The 23,897-nt window shown below is 49.7% G+C and overlaps 7 protein-coding genes across 7 annotated transcripts; 4 read left to right on the top strand and 3 right to left on the bottom strand.

Moving 5' to 3' along the window:
• Nucleotides 1–1,429: 1,429 nt before the first annotated feature.
• PSV08DRAFT_408367 (NUC071 domain-containing protein) lies at nt 1,430–8,779 on the bottom strand (the record flags this gene model as incomplete). The annotated part of the gene is made up of 15 exons (XM_066093801.1): nt 1,430–6,565; nt 6,599–6,705; nt 6,736–6,877; nt 6,911–6,943; nt 6,980–7,054; nt 7,085–7,306; nt 7,337–7,403; nt 7,434–7,537; nt 7,568–7,855; nt 7,886–7,993; nt 8,039–8,101; nt 8,141–8,437; nt 8,468–8,596; nt 8,627–8,676; nt 8,719–8,779. 15 exons carry the CDS (start codon nt 8,777–8,779, stop codon nt 1,652–1,654), a joined length of 6,660 nt encoding a protein of 2,219 aa, XP_065949386.1. The 3' UTR covers nt 1,430–1,651.
• A 581-nt stretch (nt 8,780–9,360) lies between these two features.
• On the top strand, nt 9,361–10,194 carry PSV08DRAFT_280390 (60S ribosomal protein eL34). The gene is made up of 5 exons (XM_014219198.2): nt 9,361–9,387; nt 9,428–9,430; nt 9,507–9,569; nt 9,657–9,770; nt 9,819–10,194. Exons 3-5 carry the CDS (start codon nt 9,546–9,548, stop codon nt 10,023–10,025), a joined length of 345 nt encoding a protein of 114 aa, XP_014074673.1. The 5' UTR covers nt 9,361–9,387; nt 9,428–9,430; nt 9,507–9,545; the 3' UTR covers nt 10,026–10,194.
• A 696-nt stretch (nt 10,195–10,890) lies between these two features.
• PSV08DRAFT_360445 (uncharacterized protein) lies at nt 10,891–13,692 on the top strand (the record flags this gene model as incomplete). Its single annotated transcript, XM_014219199.1, has 4 exons — nt 10,891–11,109; nt 11,228–12,072; nt 12,122–12,399; nt 12,454–13,692. 4 exons carry the CDS (start codon nt 10,891–10,893, stop codon nt 13,338–13,340), a joined length of 2,229 nt encoding a protein of 742 aa, XP_014074674.1. The 3' UTR covers nt 13,341–13,692.
• A 486-nt stretch (nt 13,693–14,178) lies between these two features.
• On the bottom strand, nt 14,179–16,399 carry PSV08DRAFT_360444 (alkaline-phosphatase-like protein). The gene is made up of 2 exons (XM_014219200.2): nt 15,094–16,399; nt 14,179–15,044 (listed from the first exon to the last, which is right to left on the bottom strand). The coding sequence occupies exons 1-2, from the start codon at nt 16,274–16,276 to the stop codon at nt 14,437–14,439; spliced, it is 1,791 nt and encodes a 596-aa protein (XP_014074675.1). The 5' UTR covers nt 16,277–16,399; the 3' UTR covers nt 14,179–14,436.
• A 1,350-nt stretch (nt 16,400–17,749) lies between these two features.
• Nucleotides 17,750–19,173, bottom strand: PSV08DRAFT_198293 (RNA polymerase Rpc34). Its single transcript, XM_014219201.2, has 2 exons — nt 18,807–19,173; nt 17,750–18,717 (listed from the first exon to the last, which is right to left on the bottom strand). Exons 1-2 carry the CDS (start codon nt 19,097–19,099, stop codon nt 17,898–17,900), a joined length of 1,113 nt encoding a protein of 370 aa, XP_014074676.1. The 5' UTR covers nt 19,100–19,173; the 3' UTR covers nt 17,750–17,897.
• Nucleotides 19,174–20,882: 1,709 nt separating this feature from the next.
• On the top strand, nt 20,883–21,718 carry PSV08DRAFT_280351 (uncharacterized protein). The gene is made up of 2 exons (XM_014219202.1): nt 20,883–20,980; nt 21,043–21,718. The coding sequence occupies exon 2, from the start codon at nt 21,348–21,350 to the stop codon at nt 21,588–21,590; it is 243 nt and encodes an 80-aa protein (XP_014074677.1). The 5' UTR covers nt 20,883–20,980; nt 21,043–21,347; the 3' UTR covers nt 21,591–21,718.
• A 40-nt stretch (nt 21,719–21,758) lies between these two features.
• PSV08DRAFT_360442 (fungal trichothecene efflux pump) lies at nt 21,759–23,889 on the top strand (the record flags this gene model as incomplete). Its single annotated transcript, XM_014219203.1, has 6 exons — nt 21,759–21,956; nt 22,003–22,028; nt 22,082–22,319; nt 22,369–22,635; nt 22,689–23,075; nt 23,127–23,889. The coding sequence occupies 6 exons, from the start codon at nt 21,759–21,761 to the stop codon at nt 23,811–23,813; spliced, it is 1,803 nt and encodes a 600-aa protein (XP_014074678.1). The 3' UTR covers nt 23,814–23,889.
• Between the last annotated feature and the right edge of the window lie 8 nt (nt 23,890–23,897).

Raw genomic sequence — 23,897 nt, 5'->3', positions numbered from 1 at the left:
AAGATAGGAATGAGAGATGGGGCTGGGCGCTGGATTGGCGCGGCGGAAAGGTTCAAAGAAGAGATGCCAAGCGGTGCTAAACAAGAAAATGATAAGGCAAGTCAAAGCTTCTGCGAGGCTCCGTAGTGCCAAGGTCCTCCCCGTTTCTTGCTCTTGTCACCTACTGATTGCGCGTTAGCCTCTCCAAGGTACCGTTCACGAGAAAATTGACTGGATGAAAGGCTACTCTATCTATGCGGGCCAAGGGCTTGGTCTTGGGGCGGTTGGGATAAGTGTTTTGTTATTACATGTCTCCTTCTACAAATGAACACGCGCGATATGGTTGCCAACGGGGCGTAGTGGTGATGGTGTCTCCTTGGGTGGTCAGGAAGCGGCGGTTAACGTTCAATTAAACTAGAGGTGCGCTGGGTGGGGCACAGCATTGTGTGGGGATCCAGAGTAGAACGTCCACCGAAGTCCCACCAACCCGGATTTCAAACTCCAATGTCGTCAGAATAACGCGGGGTACAGGTCTTGACACAGTCCTGTGTCAAGAGTCGTATTTGATAAATGTTGACAGTAGAAATTTCATGGAAAAGGTAGTACTAAACAAATAGTATAGACAAATCATACGTCTCAGCATACAGCAAATGATGAAACTGTCAAATAGTTGTGGCAGTTCAAGGCATGCTAAAGCCTATACGCTGCTGATTCCTGCTGAGAGATAAACTAACAATTGCCGACTTCATATCTATCAATAGTAGATCAAAAGAGCCACCTTGACTAAGAGACTACCAGCTGGCCGATCAGCAGATGCACAGTCATAAGCCTCGTTCCAACTGACGGGATCATGGATCGTGTACTCGGATAGGTCACGTCTCACAAGTGCCCCAGCATATGCAATGGAACAACCCATGACTGCAGCCTTTCTATTACTGGGATGTACATCCTTTGCCGCATTGTTCTCCATAGCCCCAGCGTCATGGTGCAGGCCCGGCGTTGCTCTAGTACTCTAGAATAGTATTACATGCAGAAAGCTCGTACACTACCTTATGTGGCGGAGATCACGTTGAAGGATCCCGATCGTTAATTTGCACGTATCCGGCATCTAGCTTGAAATGAGATTGGTCGACTGTCTTAGAAAGGTCATGTCCATCTTATCGTCCTTGACGTCACTTCTCAGTGCAATCTTCATATATTTCCCGCCTAGAAGGATTCGGTACATTCGCGCTTGATCGACTTCGTTCTTAAAACCTTCATGGTATTGTAGTCAAAGATTCTGTTAACCAGCCTTCCTGAATCGAAGCCTGATTGAACTCTGATACAGACCCAAAGGATGTAAGGACAAAGCATTGTGTGAATAAAACCCAAAAAGATAATACGTGGATCACGAAAACACAAGCACAGTCACAAACTAAACGGCAGCTTGAACACCACACACTTTCTTTCGGCTCAAGAATGTAATTCGCTGAAAAGATTATAATACACTATGCACATTTTGTAACTGATTCGTCGATCCCTCCTACAAATGTATTCATCCACAAGTGCTAGTAAACGCCCTTGAACCTCAAAACGCCTCAAAAAAAGACATGGTGCGATGTGATCTGATTAACGCTTATCCTCATTTTTCTTCTCACCCCATCTCCAAAACACTACATACCTATTCCCACACCTACTCAAACTGGTTCTCCCGATCAACCCAAACATCCTCCAGCTCCGCAAAGTTATGGAAATGCAGCGGTCGGTGCACAGGGTCGTAGAAGCGAACGGGGGTATCAAGACGCACATGCACGGGCTTCTTCTCGACAGAACCAAATGCGCTGCCCATGAAGCTGTAGTTCCAGATACCATTGTCAGGAACCAAGAAGTATCCGCGAATCTTGTCAGACAGTAGCAACTGGCACTTCTCACCAAAGCTGGTGCTGAAGCCGGCAGGGTTGTCGGACATAGTATCCTTGTTCTCGGCGCCCCACTTGTAGCCGTTGGGTGTAAGGGCCCAGGCGGCGAGGGAGACGGAACCGGGGGTAAAGGACACGGTCATGGAAACAGTCTTCTTATCCCAGCTAGCATGCTGGTTCATCAGACGAGCATGTTGGGTAACGTCGCTGGCTTGCATGTACGGTGGCTCATTTCCGCTGACGGTGTGGATGATTCCCAGCGGCTCTAGATTGTCCAGATACTCGTGCCTCGGCAGCTCCTTTGGCAGCTGCACGTCACGTGTGTTGCCAACTTGCGGGATCATGACAATGGTGCAAATCTCCTTCACCTGGTCATTATCTGGTGGCGACTTGCCGTAGAGGTAGCCCGCAACTTGAACGCGAAGATCGGCAATGGTGATGAATCGCTTGAGCACGTTCTTTGGCATGACATAGGTGAAGTGACCTTCCTCCTTGACATCTTCAGAGTTGATGTAGATGTTATTGGCACGAGTACGCAGGTTGGACGTGGCAACAGCCCTGGTACGCCACTCTGTCTTGGAGGCGAAGGAAGCCTGTTCATACTGTGAAGTTGTGGTAACAACCATCTCCTCACCGTGGATGTTCTGCGTCTTCGTGGTGACGGCAGTCAATTGCTGCTGCTCCTCCTGCTGCTTGTCGATCTCGGCAGCTTGTTGACGTTGCATCGATGGTGCTGAAATCTCCATACCCAAGATAATATCACGCACTTCGCTGCTAGTGAGTGACGAAGTGTTGACATTGTTTTTCTTGCCATAGTCGAGCAGGATGAGATCACGAAGTTGCACTTCAACCTTGATCCAGTCCTCGTCCGTTAGTGAAGGCCAGATGTGATGCTCCTGGGTGATGACCGTCTTGTCAGGTCGCAAGAGCAGCTTGGTCTTGTCCTGGTTGACATGAAGCGCGCGGAGGATCAAGATCAATCTCGAGAAAGCAGTGTATGATGAAATCGTCTTCAACCACTCATCGTACAGGTTGAAAAGCACCATCTGAGGTCCGGTGGCTCGCAGGATCATGTCACCAAGCTTCTCCACCTTCATGGCAGCTTGGAACGGTAGCTGCAGCTCTGAGGCGCGAATGGAGATGTTAGGGAAGTCAAGCAAGTGCACTTCGAGGGGATCGAGCAGACCCTTACGAGTGACAATCAGCTGCTTCGGCTGCTCTTCAACAGGCAGTGATCGAATTAGAGCTGCAACTTCTTCGGCAGTCTTCCACTTGGCCAATTGACCAAGACGCTTCTGACCGGCCCAAACACTTGTGTGAATAATCTTCAAGAACAGCTGGCCAGTACGAGGGTTGAAGATGAAGATGGCGCCGTTGATGGGCTTGGTTGTCAAATTACCCTCGAACGTCTTGTGGATCGTCACGCGGTACACGTTTGTATCGTCAATGAACAACTGGATCTGATTGCTGAACAGCTCCGAGTAGTTCTGAGAGTTAAGGAATTCCTGAGAACTTTCCGAAGCGTACAACTGGAGACCCTTCCTGATACGCTCTCGGAGAACATAGAGAGCTGGGTTGGCCTTCATGATCTTGGCCATCGCTTGCTGAACGAGCTGCTTGAGTCCAGGGAAGTACTGTCCATAAGCAGAGTAGAGATTGTATGCCAGATCGATACCGATCATCAGACCAGTGGCTGAAGGGTAAATACTCATGCTGTCTTGGGTGTAGTCGAGGTACTTTGCGCGCACATATCGTTCAATGTCGTGCGAATCATAGTCACCATATCGTAGCTGAACATCAATCCAGAACTTATTGGTAGTCGTCGCGCTCATGGTGTCCTTCGTGTCGTACAACATGGACGGTGGGGAAACACTCCACTTGTGACTCGCAAAAAGTAGGATATCGGCACAGGAGCTGTTCATCTTGTAAGACTTACGAGGATGAATCGTCTCCTTCTGTACAGTCTCGATACCAAGGGCTTCAAGTTCCTGATCAAAGACTTGGCACAAATCCATAACAACCGACTCGTGAATCTTCTGCCACAAATGGGCTCGGAAGATTTGGATGAGCGAGATCTTGAGAGTTGGAATCTTACCGTGCAAGAAGATACCCGTAAGATCAAGTTGCACCTGGAAACCTACGTAGACGTTTGCGCGGTTTATGGTGGGAGACCACCATAAAGTGAAGCGACGGTTTGGAATTTGATTCAAACCAGAACGCTGAGCATTCGTGAGCTTCTTGAACTTCATAGACTCTTCGAAACCTGAAGCTTTCTCCCAAAAGAGGCCCTCCCAAGACGGAAAAGCAGTTGCCTTGAAGAGTGTATGTTCCAAAATGGTTTCCACACCACCCAACGCCTGTATACAGTCTGAACGGTACTGGTTCAAATTCCACAATTTTCCATCGTGTCTCTGGCTCGTCCACCAGAAAGGATTGCTCTTCATGTGCTGGTAGATCTTGAATTCGGTCCTGGCGCGGAAACCCTTGTCAAAACTGAGCGTACTGCGATCTTTTTGGAACAACGTGTTGATACGAGGAAGACCACGGTCCCAGCTATCCTCCAAATCCTCAAGAGTCAGTCGTCGGTTTTGTTGTTGTGCTTCTTGACGCTTCTGTGAGTATTCCATCCAGACACGCTGCGAGTCGACAAATTCTGACTCCCATGGAATGATGTATCGGAAGATGTTTGGAATGAGCGTCTCTTCGTCGTGAGACATACCCGCACGGTAGTGCGTGACTCCAGTATCAGTTTGCTTTGACCATCGCTTGTCACTTGTCGGAATGAGGATATGAGATCCAGATATCATACCCAAACCACCCAGCTCCTTGGGTGTGTAGAACACGGCAGGAGGGAAACGCGACGGCATCTTTGAGTTTAATCCAATCTTGACACGAGTTTGGATTTTGGTCTCGCACTTGACAATGGTGTCGAGCAAGTTGACAGTTGATACTGCAGCTTCACGGTAGTACGTGAAGAGCGCAATAAGCGTTGTATTCCACTTATTGGCAATTTTCGTAAACGTAGTGGATCCTGAAGACATGAGAATCTGTCTGATGCGGTTGTTGAACTTCTGGATGTCTTCCTCCGTGACTTGCAAAAAGGCGTCGGCGGTGCGTTCTTTCGTGGAGTTGTCGACAAGCGACCAAACACTATCTTTGACAGGGAATTCGCCAGTCAGGTTTCGGATTTTGGGAAGGATGCGGACTTCGAAACCGTTCATGGAGAAGAGTAGATTGGGGTTGTCGCGACTGTAGACACTGGCAAAGGTATCATCCCATTCAATGGTCGTAACTGACCGCGGCAATCGGTTCTTGAGATCCCAGAAGACGGCGCGACCAAGGTTCACATCGTGGCGCATTAATCGCATCCTAGAATCACGCGGCCAGCACTTCTTGTTCTTGTAGCCGATGACATTCTCAAAGTTGGGATCGGGGTTCTCAGTCAAAAATCGCTGGATCAAGTCTCGCGACTCCTCCGCGGTGAACCTAAAGAAGACCCAAATGCGGTCGATGTACCTTGTGTAGAGACGAATGGGGTGGCGGACCTCAGTCTCCTTGTCCTTGAATTGCAAGAAATCGTTGGGACTCTCAGGAGCGCCTGCGATCTCATTTGCACGCTGCAAGCCCAGCAGCAGAATATCCAAGACAAGACCATAGTACTGGAACACGAAACCAGAGAACTGCAGGCCACGAATCATACCATAAGCGTTGACGTGGTTCATGTCCTTGTAGTTGAGCTGTACGTTGTTCTTGGCTGTGATGTAGTCTGCCAGGTTGTGATCCATGATGAGACGCAACAGTCGGTTCAGCATTGTCAAATCAATCTTCTCGTAGACCTTTGATAGCTGAGTTTCGATCATGACGTTACATTCGCCATCCTTGGTCTCCCAGACTTGATCAAGATTGTTGATACCCTGTGCCCATTTATATGTCAAAAGAGGGGGAACTTCAGAGTCTGAAGGCTTGATCCAAGCCGGGAATAGGTGTCGCTGATCGGCCTGGTACCACAGGTATTGATCAAGGTATGCGTCCGTGATTTTCTCCATTGGCTCAATGTCATATACAGGGTTGATGCTGCTGTAGTTGTCGTTCATGTCAATACCAACTTCCTTGAACGCACGTTGCGTAAGCAGGAAGCGCTTGATCCTAGCTAGTGTTGTTCCAGGAGAGTCATATGCCTGCTCGATGAGTGCCAGTTCCTCACGCTGGCTCTGATTGAGACGGCCCTTGACGGAGTAAGCTTCCCTCAAACGCTCCAGCGCTAGAATCAGAATCTTGGTGTCGTGCTTGTATGAAACACTGGGGAAAGGAATCGGTTGGAACTTTCTGGCTTCGAGCCAATGCACCATGGTCGTGTAAATGGCAACAGCCTCCTCGGAAGAAACATAAGGACCATCCTTCATGTAGTTGTGTTGGCGCTCCTGTTCGGCCTTGAGCCACAGACGAGTCAATCGTCCCAGGTTCTTCTTAGCAACAGTCTTGTCAACAGTGGCACCTCGTCGAATGCGCTCACGATTGTAATGGGCGACTGAGATCCACCAATCAGCCTTGCTCTTGACATAGCGCAAGATGATGTTCTCGATAGGCGCTGGCAAACCAGGAACCTTCCAAGGAATGTTACTCTTCCAGCAGCGCCATGCTTCCGAAAGATGTTGCAAAACGGTGTTGACCTTGTTCTGCTTGATTCCCTCAGGCATCATGTCCATGAGATCGCTCATGACGGCTGCGCGAAGCTCGAGATCAAAGTGCGATTCTACTCGCTGTTTGGTGACAGTCTTTGCGACGCCCTTGCTGTGTCTGCCCTCAAATTGACGTGAAAGCAAGTTGCCTAGCCAGCGCTCAAGCAGAGGGATGATACCTCGCATGAAGAATAGCCAGACTCTCCAAGCAGGAGCCCAGAAACCGCATCCAGGACCCTTACCTACAGGGCCAGAGTTGAACCGGTAGTAGATCAAATGCTTCAGATCCTTGCAGGATCGAATCTGGTGCATCAGCTTGTACTTGTAACGGTACATACCGGTCAACTGACCGACGTGGTTAAAGGCATATAAGATACCATCAGCAAGCTGAAAGGCGTCAATGTTGCCTAGACGATACTGCACCTGCGCATCAACGATGAGCTTCGTCAATCTCAAGATTTCACGCATCAGATGGAAAGCATTTCCAAAACGTGACTTCTTGCGCTCCTTGGTGGTAAGAGTCTTGACCGGCTTCAAGTTGAAGTTGTAGTCAAGATGCAGATAGGTCAAGTTCTTGCGGTGGATGAGCAGATTCAGCATGTTGTAACCCTGGCGGCATACCTGCAGGCCGGCCTCGACCCAATCAATCTTGGTCTGTTGGAAAAACTTGGTACTCTTTAATGTCCTCATAAGGTTTTGCTTGTTTTGTGCTTGAGGTGGTTTCTTGTGCAGTTCGTTAAGAACATATGTCTTCAGCAACTTCTGGTAGGAGACTCGGACTTTGACTGGTTGGCCCGCAGGTACGTGTTCGAGGTACCATTGCTTGACCAGAGGAACATCCTGCGCTCTGACCATGCGGCCTGATCGCTTGTCAAACGGATGAGGTGCCCACCAAAGCGCAATGGCGGAAGCAGTATCTGGCGTAGAAAGATCTTCGTCAGCCATGAACGGCTCCACATCTTCGGGCATCTGGAAATCGTCCTCGTCGTCCTCGTCAGCATCCCCGAAAACCATGTCCTCGTGGCTTACGGCCAAGTTCTTTGGGGCAACAGCTCTGGAGGAAATAGGATTGATTCCAGGGTCGAAGTAGAAGGCTGGTAGGTCTGGATCTTCTGCGCGAACGTAGACAACCTGCGGATACGAGTACCAAGCCAGCTTGACACTTCGAGGTAGCGAGTTGTAAAGGTATGGGTATGATACACGGTATTCGGTTCGGATGGGGGATCGGAAGATGATGCGGTCGATTGCGTTAAACTCGCCAAAGTCTTCGTCATTCGGGTCAATGTCCTTGTACAGGGGCTCAAAGCGAGGACCTCCGGGTATCGCAACATTGAGGGCCTTTGCAGTCTGGAAGCTGTCTAAATCAAACATGTGAAAGTAGTTCTTGTCAACAATATCGCTGAGAAGCTGTTTGCTTAAGCGATATAGAGTCGCCATCTGAGGGAGATCCAGATTCCAAGTCTCATAACTGGGACCATTCACATGTGGAGTGTCGAGAAGTGGCCGGTGGTCGTAAAACCATTCATACACAGGGCTATCCTCGTCCTCGTCGAGTTCCAACTGGATGGGTTCCAAAGGCTCTACATCCTCAATGTTCTCCGAGTAAGATAGAGGAGGCTCTTCATCGTCAAAGGGTGGGAAACGCATTCGCTTGAAATGTCGGCGGTCGCTCTTTTCCTTTCTCATAGCCAGCCACATGGCAGCCCATTGCGCATGAAACACAGGCTCAATCACACGGGGGACTTCATTCACCAGCGTCAAGCACCCATTGGTGTGGTAGAGGACTTTTACATCACGTCTACTCTCCCAGGGCATAGGCATATTCTCGAGGAGCTTCAGAACAGCATGTGGCATGAACTTCAGCGCACCAAGATAGCTTCGCTTGTCTGAAGTAAACTTCTTCTGAGATACATCGCCAATATCTCTGAAGACCTTGCGCAAATGTTCTGGGGGGAGATCCGCCTTCTGCGTCTCCACAAAGCCAGCCTTGCGCTTTTCACCGAACCTTTGACGCTGCTGCCTTAACCAGTCCTTCTTCTTCTGCGCAAACTTGGTGATTTGCGGGTCGACCGGTGGGCGCATACCGGGAGGTCCAACGGTACCAGGCGCGCCTGGTGGGCCTGGAGGTGGCGGCGGCGGAGGTGGCGGCGCATATCCAGAACCTGGAGGGCCCGGGGGAGGAGGACCCGGTGGAGGTGGTGGTGGTGGCGGAGGGAAATCCATCTTGATTACTGTAGGGTATAAAAGGCTGCTGCCGTCAGATCGAGCTTCTGGGCGCGACTGGAATGGATTTGCGCTGAGAGTGTCGGGGGTGAAAGGATGATAGCTAGGTCTCTAGCAGCTCCTTTTTATGTTTGGGGAGCGCCGTAAAACAAGGAACGAGGGGTTTGCCGACCTTTAAGAAAAGGACTCTGATGCAGCACTGCACTGCACAAGTCGGCTGAGCACAGGTCGCGACAAGCTTAGGAGTCTAGTCCTGAGCTTTGCGGACAGCGCCGCGGTCGAAGAAGGGAAAAGTCGCGTCGGCGCGCCCGTTCAACAGCAACCTCCAATTGCTCGAAAGTCGAAAGAGAGGCGGCGCACACGATGCAGAGATACGACCCCGCGCGTTGTGTGGGTGAGGTGATGGAGATAGATCGCTAGTGGCGTGCATGAACTTTTGTCTTCGCGACATCTGCAGACAGCAACGCGGGGCACGTGACCCAGAGGTGGGTCGCCGCACGCTAGCTTTTGCCTAGCCCACTAGCGCCAGGGCCTGGTAAGCGAGAATTGCAGAACACCGGAATTTTGACCTCTCGACGTCCGATCACTAACGACACAGCACCCCAGTGGTAAGTTTCATCGACAACGTGTTGCCAGCTGTTGTTCCATACTAATTCTTGTCCAGACTCAGGTACGATTTTTTTCGACGCGCCACGCCACCTCGGAGACGACATCGCTCACATCACTGCAGACAATTACCCACTGACTCCCCGGGAAATCTATCACGATGCCTTCCAACAGACTCACCTACGTACGTCGCATCGCAATCTCGAGAGCTAGACCCGGCGATTGAGAGTGCTGAAGAGGAAATTCGGAATTGACGGCTGACATTGGGCAGAGGCGACGTGCGCCATACAACACCAGGAGCCAGAAGGTCCGCATTGTCAGGACTCCCGGTGGTGAGCTCCGTTACCTGCACATCAAGAAGAAGGGCACTGCCCCCAAGTGCGGTGTAAGTTGAATTGACATGGTGTCAAGGCCTGCTATTGACGATTGCCAGGACTGCGGTACCAAGCTCCAGGGTGTTCCCGCCCTCCGCCCCCGCGAGTACGCCCAAGTTTCCCGCCCCAAGAAGACCGTCCAGCGCGCCTACGGCGGATCGCGATGCGCCAACTGCGTTCAGGACCGCATCGTCCGTGCTTTCCTGATCGAGGAGCAGAAGGTCGTCAAGAAGGTGCTCAAGGAGTCCCAGCAAAAGAAGCGTTAAGCGGTTGCGTTGAAGGATGAGGGGGTTTAGCATGTCAAAACTGGGTCAACGGTGTTACGTGCATTATGGGCAGTCTCCTGGTTCGGTCGGCTTTTATGATATCAAGAAGATTTCTGCGCCACTCGGCCAGGATGTAGCTGAGTAGGATCACGAATACATCCACAAGCTACGACACGACTCTCCCAGGATACTGTAGTGTGACGCCAATGTGAAGGACCGGTGGCTTGAATGCTTGCTCAGAAGCCGTATTCCAATGCAAACTGGTCAGCCCAAAATTTCCTGGCTTGCATCTTTCGAGAAGAATGCGCAAGTGCTGCTGTCGGTCGACACACGGCATGAGGGCAGAATTTATTATTGCAACATAATATCAGCACGTGCTCAGACAACAGTGGTATCGAATCGACCTCTCTATACATAGCTGCTTGCATGTCATAGCCTGCATACTGATGACGATGATGTGAACCATGTCTTGTGTGGGTGTATGGATCACAGACGTCATATCCAGACGTTGAGGCGCGTGGCTATCAGACTCAGATACAAATAAACCTAGCCGTGACGGGAGAAACATGTCGGATAGGCACGGTGCCCAGCCAGAAGAAGGCTGGTGAGCCGTGACTCGAGCATGGGCCGGATGATGTGATTGGTGGTTAACGAGTGTTCATGTACGTAGAGCTTGCAATTTGCGATTGCAACGACACGCATGATTGAGCGCCTGTTCCGCGCCCTTCCTAGTCCTGGAGTGTTGGAGTCAGAACTTCGGCGCGAGTGAAGGTGACTTTTGCGCTGGCGGCCTCGGACACTCAGCCAGCGCGACCCCCACTTACACTCACCTCGACACCCTAAATTGTCTGCGATATCGGTCGCCATGTCGAACAACATGTTGCATTCCTTGTCGCCGACGACGCCAGGACTGCAAGCCCTTCCGCACCCTTTCGCTAGCCCCAACAGCAACCATGCGCGCGGTTTCAAGCGCTCGGCATCCAGCGACGACGACGAAAACGGTGACGGAGATACGCGCCCGTCGTCTTCGTCGCGGCGCAATACCGCCGTGAAGCGCGCATGCAACGAGTGTCGCCAGCAAAAGGTATGCCAGATCAGTCGGTGTGCCAGCCGGCGGTAGACCTTTGGGCGATCAATATCCTTGTTCTTCTTTTTCCACAACTACTGCTTCTTCCTGCTAACTCTGATTTTTCTCTTCACAGCTCAAATGCAACGTCCAACAAGATCCCTTTGTCAGCTGCGCCCGCTGCCAGAAGCAAAATCTACGATGCGTCATCGAGCCCAACTTCAAGCGCATAGGCAAGCGCAACCGGAATGCCGAGATGGAGAAGGAAATGGAGTATCTGCGCGAGAGGCTGGCCATGTACGAGGGCCAGTCTACGCCAAACCAGCCCGTCCTCAAAGCTCCACCGCAAACGTCAAATAATAGTCACAACTTCACTCCCGGTTCAGTGCCCAAGGTCGAGGACGATGCATTTTTACAAACACAACACACACAAGTTGCGGCAACGTCTCTGCTGGACCTGCGCAGCGGATCGCCCATGTTCTTTTCGCTCGGTGCTGGCGAAGTGCGGCTTGGACACAGCGAGGTCAACGACTTGTTCACCGAGTATTTCCAGCTGTACCATCCATTTTTACCGTTCCTAGATCAGGTACGGTCGCCTGACGAATACTATTCCCAGGACCACAAGCTCCTGTTCTGGGCCATCATTGCTGTTGCCGCACGGCGCTACGGACCTAGACCATCCCTCCTCAAAGAACTTGCCAAGCCGCTCAGCGATCTGATTTGGGATTCGATAAGAAACCAACCAAACCATCACGTGGTCAAGGCCTTGTGTCTTCTCTGTACCTGGCCTCTACCCGCAGAGCGAACAGTAACAGACCCAACCTTTATTCTCTCTGGTGCCATGATGCAAGTCGCTATGCAAATAGGCTTACACCAGCCAACCCACCCAGAGGACTTTTCTAGAACGAAGATGCGCTTACGGCAAGAGGATATTCACGATCGCTTGAGAACATGGGCTGTCTGCAATATTGTAGCACAAACGTAGGCCTAGCCTTGCTTGCCATCCCAGACAAAGACTAACAATTTTCAGGGTATCGACAGGGAACGGACAGCCCTCTATCACGCTCTACGACACTACACTTGATTTCAAAGTGGATGACGAGGAGCATATGCGTATCATTCCACCAACGTTGTTTGTTCGGCTTCGCCAGGAAATGGCAGCAAGCAGGATTAACAAGCTACTGTACTCAGTGAATAGTCGTCGATTTGCCGAGGGTGCTGCCATTAGCTACATGAGTCTCGAAGCAGATCGCCTGAAGGAGGAGCGTGTCAAAGAGGAAAATAGTTCTCTTGATGGAGTAGATAGTGGTAAGTTGTACTGGTAGTATTCGTCCCCAACATTGAGTGACTAACATTGAGTAGACTTGGAAGAGCTATATCATTACGCCGTCTCGTTACACCTTCACCTATACTCTTTCTTTAACACTGAAGCCCGGCTGGAGCGACGGGACGATCTTGTCGCCTTGTACTTTGCCGCAACAGCTTACCTGGAACGAGTCTTCAAATTGCATAGCGATGGAAAACTACCCTACGTCCCCTATTACGTAATGCAGATGGCACTCGCAGCTGGATTTGCCCTGCTCAAACTGCTCAATTCCGACTTTGCCAGTAAACTGCCCGCGGACAAAGGTCGACAATTTGTTCTCCAAACGGTTGATGCGCTGAGAAAGGCCAAAGTGTGGTCCAACGACCTTTTGGATCGGTTTGCTGAAGTTTTGGCACAGCTATGGAAGGAAAGTTCTCGAGGTCGCAGTTTGCACAGCATGTCGCAATCACCCTCCCTCAGTAATGCAGGTATGAACAGTAGTATGTTCAACCACCACAATCAGCGGCAACAGCAACAGCACGATCAGAGACGAAGCAGCGCCACATTACTAGATGATCCTCTTGGCCTAGTAATCAGAAGCCGGATGAGTATGAGTGTGGTATTTGACTGTGCATGGCGCTGGCGCGAAGCGCAGGTTGCCGGTGCTGCGGAATTACTCGAAAAAACCGTTACAACGAACCCTACCAACCCGGACTCTTCTGGCAATTCCACGCCGCCAAATGGCGTGGTGATCGAGAACCCCGCGCACACCCTGCCCAACTTCAATCCACACATCAATACGCTGAGCATGCCGCTTCAGCTTTCCAACGGCATGGCGAGCGCCAATAGCTTTGAGATGTTCGATTCTGTCTCTTGGTTGCTGGATACACAGCCAGACTGGACATATGGCAGTGGAACTTTCGGAAACGATTTCGGTGTCTAAGTCGGATCTGTGTCAACAAATGAGGTCATTTGTTTCGCACAGAATCCCCTGAACCAGTTTCTTCGCCGATCGGAACTGCGACCTGCGTTCTGAGCCGCTTGGAGCCTTCTGGTCCTGAGGCAGACTCGTGCAAAGGCAGCATTGAGGTAAACAAGTTTGGATCATTGAGGCATCTGCGAGATTTGGTTTTTGATTTAGCGTGGCGTTTGGGCGGGGGGGAATTGATCATTCAAGTTAAGAGTCCAGTTAGTGACACTATGTGTCTTATTGCTAGTGTGTTTGGTTTTAGCTGTAAATGTCTTGGTTTAGTAATACGAGATGTGCACTCTTTACTTACTAGATGTGACAGCATGTTTTCTTGATTAGTTCGGACTTGCAATTCATTGTGGCGTCTGCTTGGTGCAAATCTGGTGTCGGGCTGCGAAACTATGGATTTGTGGACCAGACGAGTTGTTTGTATTCTATTTTATAATATTAAATTGCAGTGTTAATCATTAAAGCTAAACTTGTACCTCGCCCCTTGGAGAATCTATTCTCTAATGCCTACGTACCGTTTATTGTATTCGAAAAGAGATTCGCTGAGATACAAAAAATATTACAACAGCGGAGCAAAGTCGTACAAAGAACGGTTTGAGAAACTTGGTTGAAAAAGCACCGTTACGTTATAATGTCCAAGGAAAAAACTCCGCGGAGGAAGAGTTAAATAAATGGATGTCGAAATACCAAATAGCTTCAACTGGACTTGGGAACAAATAAAAACCTTGCAAGAAAAATGATTTTCGCAAAAAACAAAGACAGCACAATCTAAACATGGATTTCAAGAGAAGGAAGATGGGTTGATTTGTTAGAAGAATGAATATTAGGTAGTAGATATCGAAGCAGTAGTTTCTAAATATTAATTACCTTTCCAACTGTAATCATTGTAAAGAAAATTCTATGCAACCCATACAGCATACCAACATAACACAGAACAATTCCTGACTTTAAACGGTCAAAAACCCCCATAAAAAAACATGCAGCATACAAAACAGCGCTCGAGTGGTCTTGGAATATCAGGTTACACGTGGAAAAAATTAAAGAGGAGAGAGATGAACACTCAATGCCCACAACCGCAGTCTTCACCATGCAAAACACCCCCATCTCTCTTCTTGAAGTCACCGCCATAACTCGCCAAATGTGTCTGGCCATCCAGTCTCTCCCCAACGTCCGGCACCTTACCCATCCAACTGACTTCAGTGCCATTGGCATCCTGCACCGTCAATCCGCGGCCCTTCTCCAGCAGCTCCCTGGTCACAGCATTGACATCGACATTCAGATAGTCCCTCAGGAACTGGCCAACCTCGGTGTTCTCATGGTTACCCTGGAGTGCGTGTGCAGCTTCGGGGTCAGACGTATAAATGTTCACGTCTGCGGCACTGTGACCGTGAGTCGACCAGCCAGTCTGTGAGCGGCGCGAAACCATGTCTGCATATTGGTAGAGGGCAGTTGCAGGGTCCTTGACGAGATTGTTGACTTCGTCGTCGTTGAAATCGTGGATACCCAGGCCGGTGGTGATGGAATCACGGACAAAGTCGGCGGTTTGATCGGCTGAAGGGTTGGTTGCGAGGAACGTGTTGTAGGCGAGAGCGAGGTGTTCGGCCGAGTGGGAGGCATTGGCGAGGGGAGATGGGTACCAGAGATATTCAGGGTATGAAGCATGGAGCTCTGCAGGATGTGTTAGCTACGGTTTGTACAAAGAGTTTGGGAGACGTACGTCGAGCGGCTGCTAGGCCACCAGTTTCATGATCAGATGTCGAGACCATGACGGTTTGTGTCTTCTCCTTCTTGATAAAGTTGAGCACGCTGTTAAAAGTCTTGTCGTATGCAAGCACCTCGTGGACTTGGGCAGCAGGGTCGTTGTGGTGGCCTGCGTGATCGATCCTGGAACCCTCAATCATTAGGAAAAAGCCCTTGTCGCTGTCCCTGGTTGCGTGGCTGAGCGCCTTCATGGCGGCCTCGGCCATCTCGTGTAGACTCGGGTAGACGTCGTTTTGATTGCGGCGGTCGATTTCATAGGGGATATCTGTGGCAGCAAAGAGTCCCAACATGGGCAAGTCGACCGAAGCTCCTCCCCTCAACTTGTCGAATTCAGCACGGTCCGAGATGTAGTTGAAGCCGTTCTCCTTGGCCACTCCAATAATGTCCTTGTCATCGGCTCGACAGCTCGAATCGCCAGTCGAGTTTGATAAGAAGTGGCACCGGCCACCGCCAAACATCAAGTCAACCACACGTCCAAGCGGGTGGTCTCCAACCATTTGTTCTGCAATACGGTCTTCCTCAGATCGCATGTTCACATGCGCAGCAAAGCACGCCGGCGTAGCATCCGTGATGCGCGTTGTAACTACCAAGCCGGTCATGTATCCCGCCTTCTTCGCCGCTTCCAGCACAGTACCGCATGGCTCATGATCAGGTGTTACGGAGATGGCACCGTTGTAGCTTTTTTGCGCGCAAGAGAAGGCCGTCGCACCGGCTGCTGAGTCGGTGATGAGAGAGGAAGAGGAGCGTGTTCGTGACTGGCCGATGAGGTGCTGATCGAGGACGAGCTGCTCATTGAAAGGAGCGCCATTCTGGAACTGCATGAAGGATCGCGTGAGAGACAGCGAGGTAGGGCCCATGCCATCAGAGACCATGAATATCAAGTTCCTCTTCCCACTTGCTTGAGGCGTCTTGGAGTCGCTCGAACTTTGGAGGAGAATGCCGAGCACAACAACAGCGCCTGTTGCAATAACAGCCCACACAAACAGTCCTACTTCTCTCCATTTCTGTGATTGTGAATATCCCTTCTCTCCATATCCGGTCCGGCGGCCTGTGAGTAGGGCATCTTCTTCTGCCAGATCGCGGCCACCGCTTATCTCAGAAGACGCGCGGTTCGACAGTAGGGGGCGAGCGCCAGACATGGTGGATGTTGTGGGAGCACAAAGGCTCAGCAAAGACTAAACAGTGCGAAGGCGACGCGAAGGTTGGATGCGAGGTTTCTTACATGCAGACTTGAGACTACGGGGTGGAGACCTATTCAGGTCAGATGGACAGCCACGGGGGGTGTTGCGACGGATGATCGACACCGTATGTGTTGCTAGCGTGACACGCTCATACCACGTGATACAAGCTTTATCCTTGTGATATGCACTCCTGGTGACGTCTTGGCGAGATTATAGTGATTTTTACAACAATATAGTAGCAACGTCGAAAACCATGCTTGACCATTTGCCAGCGAGTACACATACGTGTAAAGCTGCTTAGATAATTCTATCATGAAGAAGACAAGTGGTTTAACACAGGATGTGTGTGTAGACTTACTGGACTACAAGACCTTTACTAGTCGTAAACATTACTGCAGAAGACGATAGTCTTAATGTCCATCACTGACAGCAGGTTATGTACTGTCATTATTTTCCTATACTTCCTACGCTCTAGCAATTTCATCAATCTAAGCGCTCTTTGAATCAATCTCCGTCTCATGCTGTGTTGGTCCACTACACTACGGTAATTTCGATAATCGCTATGCAGTCAGCTTAGATCAGAATTATATCGAATCAAGCTAATAGGCACCGCGAGTGATATATTTCGCTCAAAGCTCACATGAAAGGATGGCATAGGTTCTATAAACAATCTTTGGACATAAACACGTCCTGGTGAATTTTTTTCAAGTAGTAGCAAGTCTGTAGCGTTAAAAATTGATCAGCTTATCAAAAACCCGGAAAAATATCCTGGAAAATTCCGAAGCAGGCATAGAAAAAGACCGATGGAGTGGCCGAGCCCTTGGTAGAGAGGGAATTAAAGTGTCAGCAATCTCTACTAGAGAGACGATATTGCTGATAGGAAGAGCCTCTGTAATAAGACTCATTGAACATCTCCGTTTTGCTCTCAATCCATCTAAGAGCTGAATACCTAAAATCATACTGGCAAACTTATGTGCAACAACCGCGTACATCGCAAGTTGTAGGAATGAATACTGAAGGTAGCAGTTTTGTGGTTGTAGCTGCTTCAGTATGTATTTGTCACGCTTGCGAAAGTAAGACACGGCCACCCTACTGAGTATATGTCCAGAGGAAACATACTACCTGGCTTTATAGTTGGAGCCAATTATGAGATAGATGTTTCCAAGAATTTATTTTCTAGTGCATGCGAAGACATCGGGGAAACTTGTCCAGATGGCGCGTTCATAATAGATATCCACTCTGAGTGCACGTATCGCTGTGCCCTGCATGTACCTGTACAAGAAGCTACCGCCGCATTCCTGACGAGTAGCAAGGGCACCAAAGTTCACCCCCCACTAGAGAAATGTTGAGACAACTAGAGAAATGAGTTAGGCGAGTCATACATGCATGCCAAATCACCAAGAGCGAAAGACAAATATGAAAACAAGTATGCACTCAAAATCGAACTTTTGATTTCAACTAACGCCATGGCTGGTGAACACACCGCATCTACTTAGGTTATGAAGAATATCCATAAACGCCCACGCTATGCTTTAAAATAAAGGATGAACTGGTCCAAGCTACTCATATGATTTTGCCTCTAAATCTCCTCAGATTCCGTCTCGAGCCATTGGCCAAAGTAGACGCAAGTTCGTGCTGAAATTTCACCCTCATCTCCACATAAGTCAAATACTGGACAGTTGCCGCAAGGAGCGTCTACGAAGCCATTGTAGACTTTGGTATCGGTTGCGCGCAGCACAGTCCGATAGTTGGTACCGGATATTTTCTCTAGCCGATCGTCGAGCACCATCATCTCGAGTAATTGCTCCATGTCGTCTTCGCGCACGGATTTGCCACGTAAAATCTCTTTCGAGTTGAGCCAGTTGGCTACGGAGGCGGCCGTCGGGTACTGTGGGTTGTGTCGATGGACAAGTTTAGTTACATTTGGATCCTTGGATGGGTGATGAGGCTTAACAGGCGGTGCAATGTCCTCAATGTCCGGAACACCTTGCACCTGCGCCTTTTTCCTGGCAATTGCAGCCGTCCTGTCTTCTGTAATGTCGTAATCGTTCCAGTTGCCCGGCACCCGGATGCAAGTTTCATTCTCCACATGCTGTGCAACAATACCCGATATTGTATCGATCAGCGCCATGTCGAAGTCACCTTCGGATTGCCATGGTCCACCAGCGATATCTTCTGACGGCGTGAGATGCTTCAAGAGATACATTTTGCGGTTGGGGTTCTTGACGCTCATGACTGACTGCACCAAGTCCTTGGACTCCAAGCTCTTGAGGCATTTTGTGAGGGTTTGCTGGGTGACGTTGGCCCTGGATCGAAGGGCCTTGGACCAGACGCCTTCGGTCTGGGCCTGGTCGATGTATGAATAGATGAGGCGCTCGTCGGGAGTTAGTCGTCGAAGCCTAGGTGCACACGTCAGCAGGATATTCGCATATGCGATCTCGAGAGTTTGAGTCTGCGCACTTGTGCACAGTATCAAGGGCGTACACACTTATCGGCCTCTTCCCGTGTTCTCAGCTTCCAGCACGTAACTCCTTCAAAAGTCATGATCTTCAAGAGATGGCGGTCCCCGAGCTCTTGCAACAGTTCCATCAGCTGCGCCATGGTATCTGCAACCTGCATGTTGGACAGGTCTCGCTGGAAGAAGATCTGGCCTGCTGGTCGTTGGGCGCATTTCTCGTATAGCGCATCGGCGGGGCTGAGGCTTTCATTGTTGCTGTTGTTGGCGTTGGCGTCGACAGGCTCTTCTTTGGGCACCGGCGAAGGCGCCGTTACTGAAGCCATGCTGGTGGGTCTTAGGTCTGGGTGTGCGTCACCGGTCGATCATGAGGTTTTGGCGAAGGCGAAGGTGCAGACGCGACGACATTTCAACCGTGACCAAAAGTTTTTGGCGGGACCGCGGCGAGTCACGCCCAATCACGTGTTGGCGGGAGTGGAATGCGGGGAAGACGCTGCCGCTCCTAGCGTGGTGAACGGGTTGGTATCAACGCTAATTGTAAGCCACTCGCCCATCCAAGCTTCTCTCCCATCCTAGATGTTACTTTATTCAAAAAAAAACACTGAGTATGCCTGCTCCTCCAGCTCTGATAAAAAGACTGTAGGCGCCAAAACAGCCGGCCCGATCGACATCCCGGTTAGTAGATAGCACCTCTGTGCTTTGCTCGTATCGGCCGTCCTCCGGCTAATAATTGTCTGGGGTTTTCTCTCTAGTCAGTCGTATTCTCCGTGAAAGATCGGTCTATTCGTGACTGATATGAAATAAATCAGCACTAGGCATGATCGACGCATCTAGAATAAACATCCCCTAATAACTAGATACTGAAACTGCCTCCTATTGTTTAGCAAGCCAAATCAGGATTCAATGTAATCTTAATATTCTCCAGCGATTACTATTTAGAGGGCTGCCCAGCATAGATAAACTCGTTCACATAAGACTCTAGTCAACTCCCTAACCCAATTTCCTCTTGCCCAACTACCAAGATGAAGCTTACCTACGTTTTCCAACACCTGTCTATCATTCTTTTGTCAATGCCCTACGCTCAGGCGGACGTTAACCCACGTGAAGTGGGTTTCTCCCACTTGACGGGTTTACTACCACGAGGTGTTCCTTGTGAAAGAGGCAGCGTAAGACTATCAGCCTTCCTTATACTTTCTGTAGATTCTAATTGTTTTAGGATTGCCATACTGGGTGGTGCCAAATGTGCGATTATGGGAAGTATACGCAATGCATGTCTCAACATAAGTGTAAGGCAACAGATTGCGATTGTGTTGGGGGTGCCTAAGCCTTTGCAAGGCCACAGAAATAACGACTTCAGCCAAGCCGCAGCATGCAAGGGGTCAGAATCAAAGGGGCGCTGTGCCAAGAGCAATGATGCGTGCAATATCACAGGGTTTTACTAGAGAGTTAGAGCTAGTGACTACAATAAAAGGCTTATGTCTGCGTACATATGAGAGAAATGTGCTCGCTTGTTGATCTGAATGTCGCTTGGACAGTTTTTGACGATGCCCGGCTCTGATGTTCCTTTGGGTTGATGCCCCTTCCCTAGGAGAACGATATAGATGGTAAAACATTCTTTACTAAATATATCTTCGCCCTCTTAATTTTGTTATTTAACTTAGTTATTGTCACGATACTCTGAACTGGAAGATAACCTTTGTTATGGGCGAAGAGGCCTTCGAACGAGTTTGCATTGACCTATACTAGAAGAGAAAAAATCCAAGGAGAGTAAAGCTGTTGTTCGACACCTTCTACTCTATACCTTTGCTCTAGTCCTTTTTGTACGATAGACTTGTTTTAGTTTGGCTTCCTTCTGCGACAGGCACGTGATCATATCACGTGCCTTCTTCACGGCACAGCCCCTCACGATTTACTTAGACTACTACAATCTTGATTTCTGCATTCAAAGTAATTCTGACTATCTGCGAATTATGATATAGGATTAGTTTAGAGACAATAGACAGTACGCTACTGAATTGCTTTGCTAGAAGATCTTAGTGGTTCTGCGCGGGGGAATGCTTTACCCATGGAGAGGGAGGTTACCACCGCGTGCACTCCTTGGCCTACATACTGCTCTTCCTTCTTCTTTCTCCATCCTCCGTCCTCTCACTCAACACCCTGCTCAAGTGTGCCTATTGCACAGAGATGACTAGAGGCACAGCAGTAATGTCAGCTTTCAAGTCCCTTTGCATGTCATCCATGCTGCACCCCACGCGCTAAGTTCACCTAGCCACGGGTTCGTGCATCGTGGCTCGGATACGTAAGGTGCCTTTGCATTTGCAGTCAAATCCTTGACCCCGCATATGAGAGACTTGAAGTCGAGCAGCATATGCCGGCTAAAGACTGTCGAACGAAATTGTAAGGCCGCTCTGCGCTGGAAACAATAGCCGATGATCTTTCCCTACTACGGCATGCAGCGTCTGCACAGCAAGTCCTGCGGCTTCCACTTTGGTAGGCATCTTGCGAGCAATTAATTGCTGCAGTCTCGTCTACTCGAAAAAATCGCACTTGGACTGTGTATATGCATGCAAAAGTATGCTTCGTGGCCGTTCTTGCATTAAAGCTCTCTCATCTGCAATCCGGGTACCATCATCCGGCTACAACCCACAGCCTGGTCCTGCACCTCTATACAGTCAAAATGATTTCCGGGTAGGGACAACTAGATACCAATCAGATCCCGCTTGTCCTTCCTATCCGGGAAAGCAGATCATTGCTCCATGCCGTGAAACCATTGCCTTCTACACGATGCCCACTTCCGGTTATCTGGAACCCGACTGACGGAGCTTTTACTCCACAATGAGGCGTCTGGGGTCCCCGCATGTGTACCCTAAATCATGAGCATTGCATGTTCATAAAGACAGTCCACATTCCATCGCTGTAATAGTTTCTTCACTGTCGTGCTTTGCACATAATAGTGCCACTGAATCAGCCAGAGGCCAAAACACCATGGCAGGAGAGAAGCAGTTCCCTCAACAAATCACCACCAGCAGCAATCTCACTGCTGGTAGCAGTACCACTGATGAAGATACCACTCGCAACCATGGACTTCATCACGACCATGTTGCCGAAGAGGCGCTCGGCGGACGCACGGCCGACTTGGGCAAGCCATACTTTACCAGCATCAACTTCATCGGCACAGTGATTGTAGGTTTTTGTGGTTTTTGATCGATCCAAAGCTCACGGTGTGCAGGCTACATGCTTGGCGCAAATATCTGGGTAATTTCATGTCCAACTCATACCATAGGGTGAGACACTAACTATCGATCTAGGTATCTTGGCTGGGTTCTTCCATCCAACACCTTGAGCCTCATTAACGCTGCCATTGGACCATCACCAAATATCATATGGGTCAGCATCTCCTGGACAGCCGGTTTTGCCATTGGCTTCACGCTTGTTGGTCGCCTGTCTGACATATTCGGTCGGAGATGGTTCTTCATTTGTTCGTCTGTTCTCGGTCTCGTCGGAAACATCATTGGAGCAAGTGCACAAAGCATAGATATGTTAATTGTCAGTACCAGAAATTGCCATGTCAACAGACGGCGCTAACAGAAACCAGGCCACCAACTCAATCAACGGCCTCGCTGCTGCCGGTCAGCTCTCGTTTCACATTATCCTTGGTGAGCTTGTACCAAACTCCGTCAGAGGTCCAGTCAATGCTTTTGTGCTTTTCACTTCGGTTCCGTTTGCCGTCTTTGGCCCTCCAGTTGCTCGATCACTATACCAAACCACAGCTCTCCAGTGGCGATGGTGCTATATCCTAGGGTGTATCGTCAATGTTTTTGCTGTGGCCATGTACTTTTTCTTCTACTTCCCACCAACATACGTAAGCGAGCTCTCATTCACACGCCTCGGCCAGGGGGGAACTAACAAGCACAGGAAATGCTCCACGTTGGCGGCAAGTCTAAACTCAAACAGCTAAAGACTCTCGACTGGGTTGGAATCATCCTGTTTTCAACTGGCCTCGTTGTTTTTCTGATCGGCATGAACTGGGGCGGCTCGGCATACCCATGGGATAGCGGACACGTACTTGGGGCACTGTTTGCGGGATTTGGCACTCTGGTGGCATTTTGCTTTTGGGAAGCCTACGCTCCTGGACTCGAATACCCACTCATACCTCTACGATTGTTCAGGAATATCAAGTACGATGCGAATGTAGCGTGTGCTAGCTTGGCGGCTATTGTCTACTATGCCAACACGGTCATCTGGCCCACCATGGTCTCTGCACTGTTCACAACCGACATTTCCAAGGTCGGGTGGCTATCCGTAAGTTTGTAGGTTCTTGAGCTTTTTGTGTGTCCAGACTAACATTCACAGTGTGCTGTTGGGGGTGGTCTTCTCCTGGGACAGATTCTTGGAGGTGCCGGTGTGCGCTATCTACCACGAATGAAGATTCAGATGACTGTGGCAGCAGTTATCACGACGGCCTTTGTCGCCGCCGTTGCCGCATCCGACGAGAGTACCGAAGACCGAACCACAGCTTTTCTATTAGTCGGCACCATTGCAGCAGGATACATTGAGAATCTGACGCTTTCGAGTACTGCATATCTTTGGGACCCGGCGGATATCGGTCTGGTGACTGGTGTCATGGGAGCCATACGTACCGGTCTTTCGGCTATCGCGACAAGCATGTACTCGTCCATCATCACAACAGAGTCAAAAAAGTATATTCCGCGAAAAGTCGGACCCGCTGCTCTTGCCGCTGGACTGCCGGAATCGTCACTAGAGTCTCTACTTTCAAGTATTACACTTGGGGACTTCTCAGCCGTGCCTGGTATTACACCAGACATTCTTGCTGCGACCGGAAAAGCTGTCAAAGACGCTTATGCACTTTCGTTTCGAACAGTGTATCTGTGTACACTACCTTTTGGAGCACTGCTTATTGTTGCAGCACTGTTGTCGCCAAATGTAGAGCAATATCTTACCGACGAAGTTGCTAGGAAGATGCATGATCGGATTGAGAAGGATGAAGGAGCTGAAAGGAAGGAGGTTGTTGAAGCGTAGTCTGAGGTTACGAGGAGTTACCCAGTACATATATATACATATGTAGGCATTTTAAGAATGTATAAATTTTTCTTGGATCAGAGG

Source organism: Bipolaris maydis (assembly GCF_028858645.1).
Source record: "Bipolaris maydis strain C4 unplaced genomic scaffold PSV08scaffold_4, whole genome shotgun sequence".
NCBI classification, from domain to species: domain Eukaryota; kingdom Fungi; phylum Ascomycota; class Dothideomycetes; order Pleosporales; family Pleosporaceae; genus Bipolaris; species Bipolaris maydis.
Note: the sequence above shows the minus strand (reverse complement) of the source record. Positions and strands in the feature narration are given on the sequence as shown.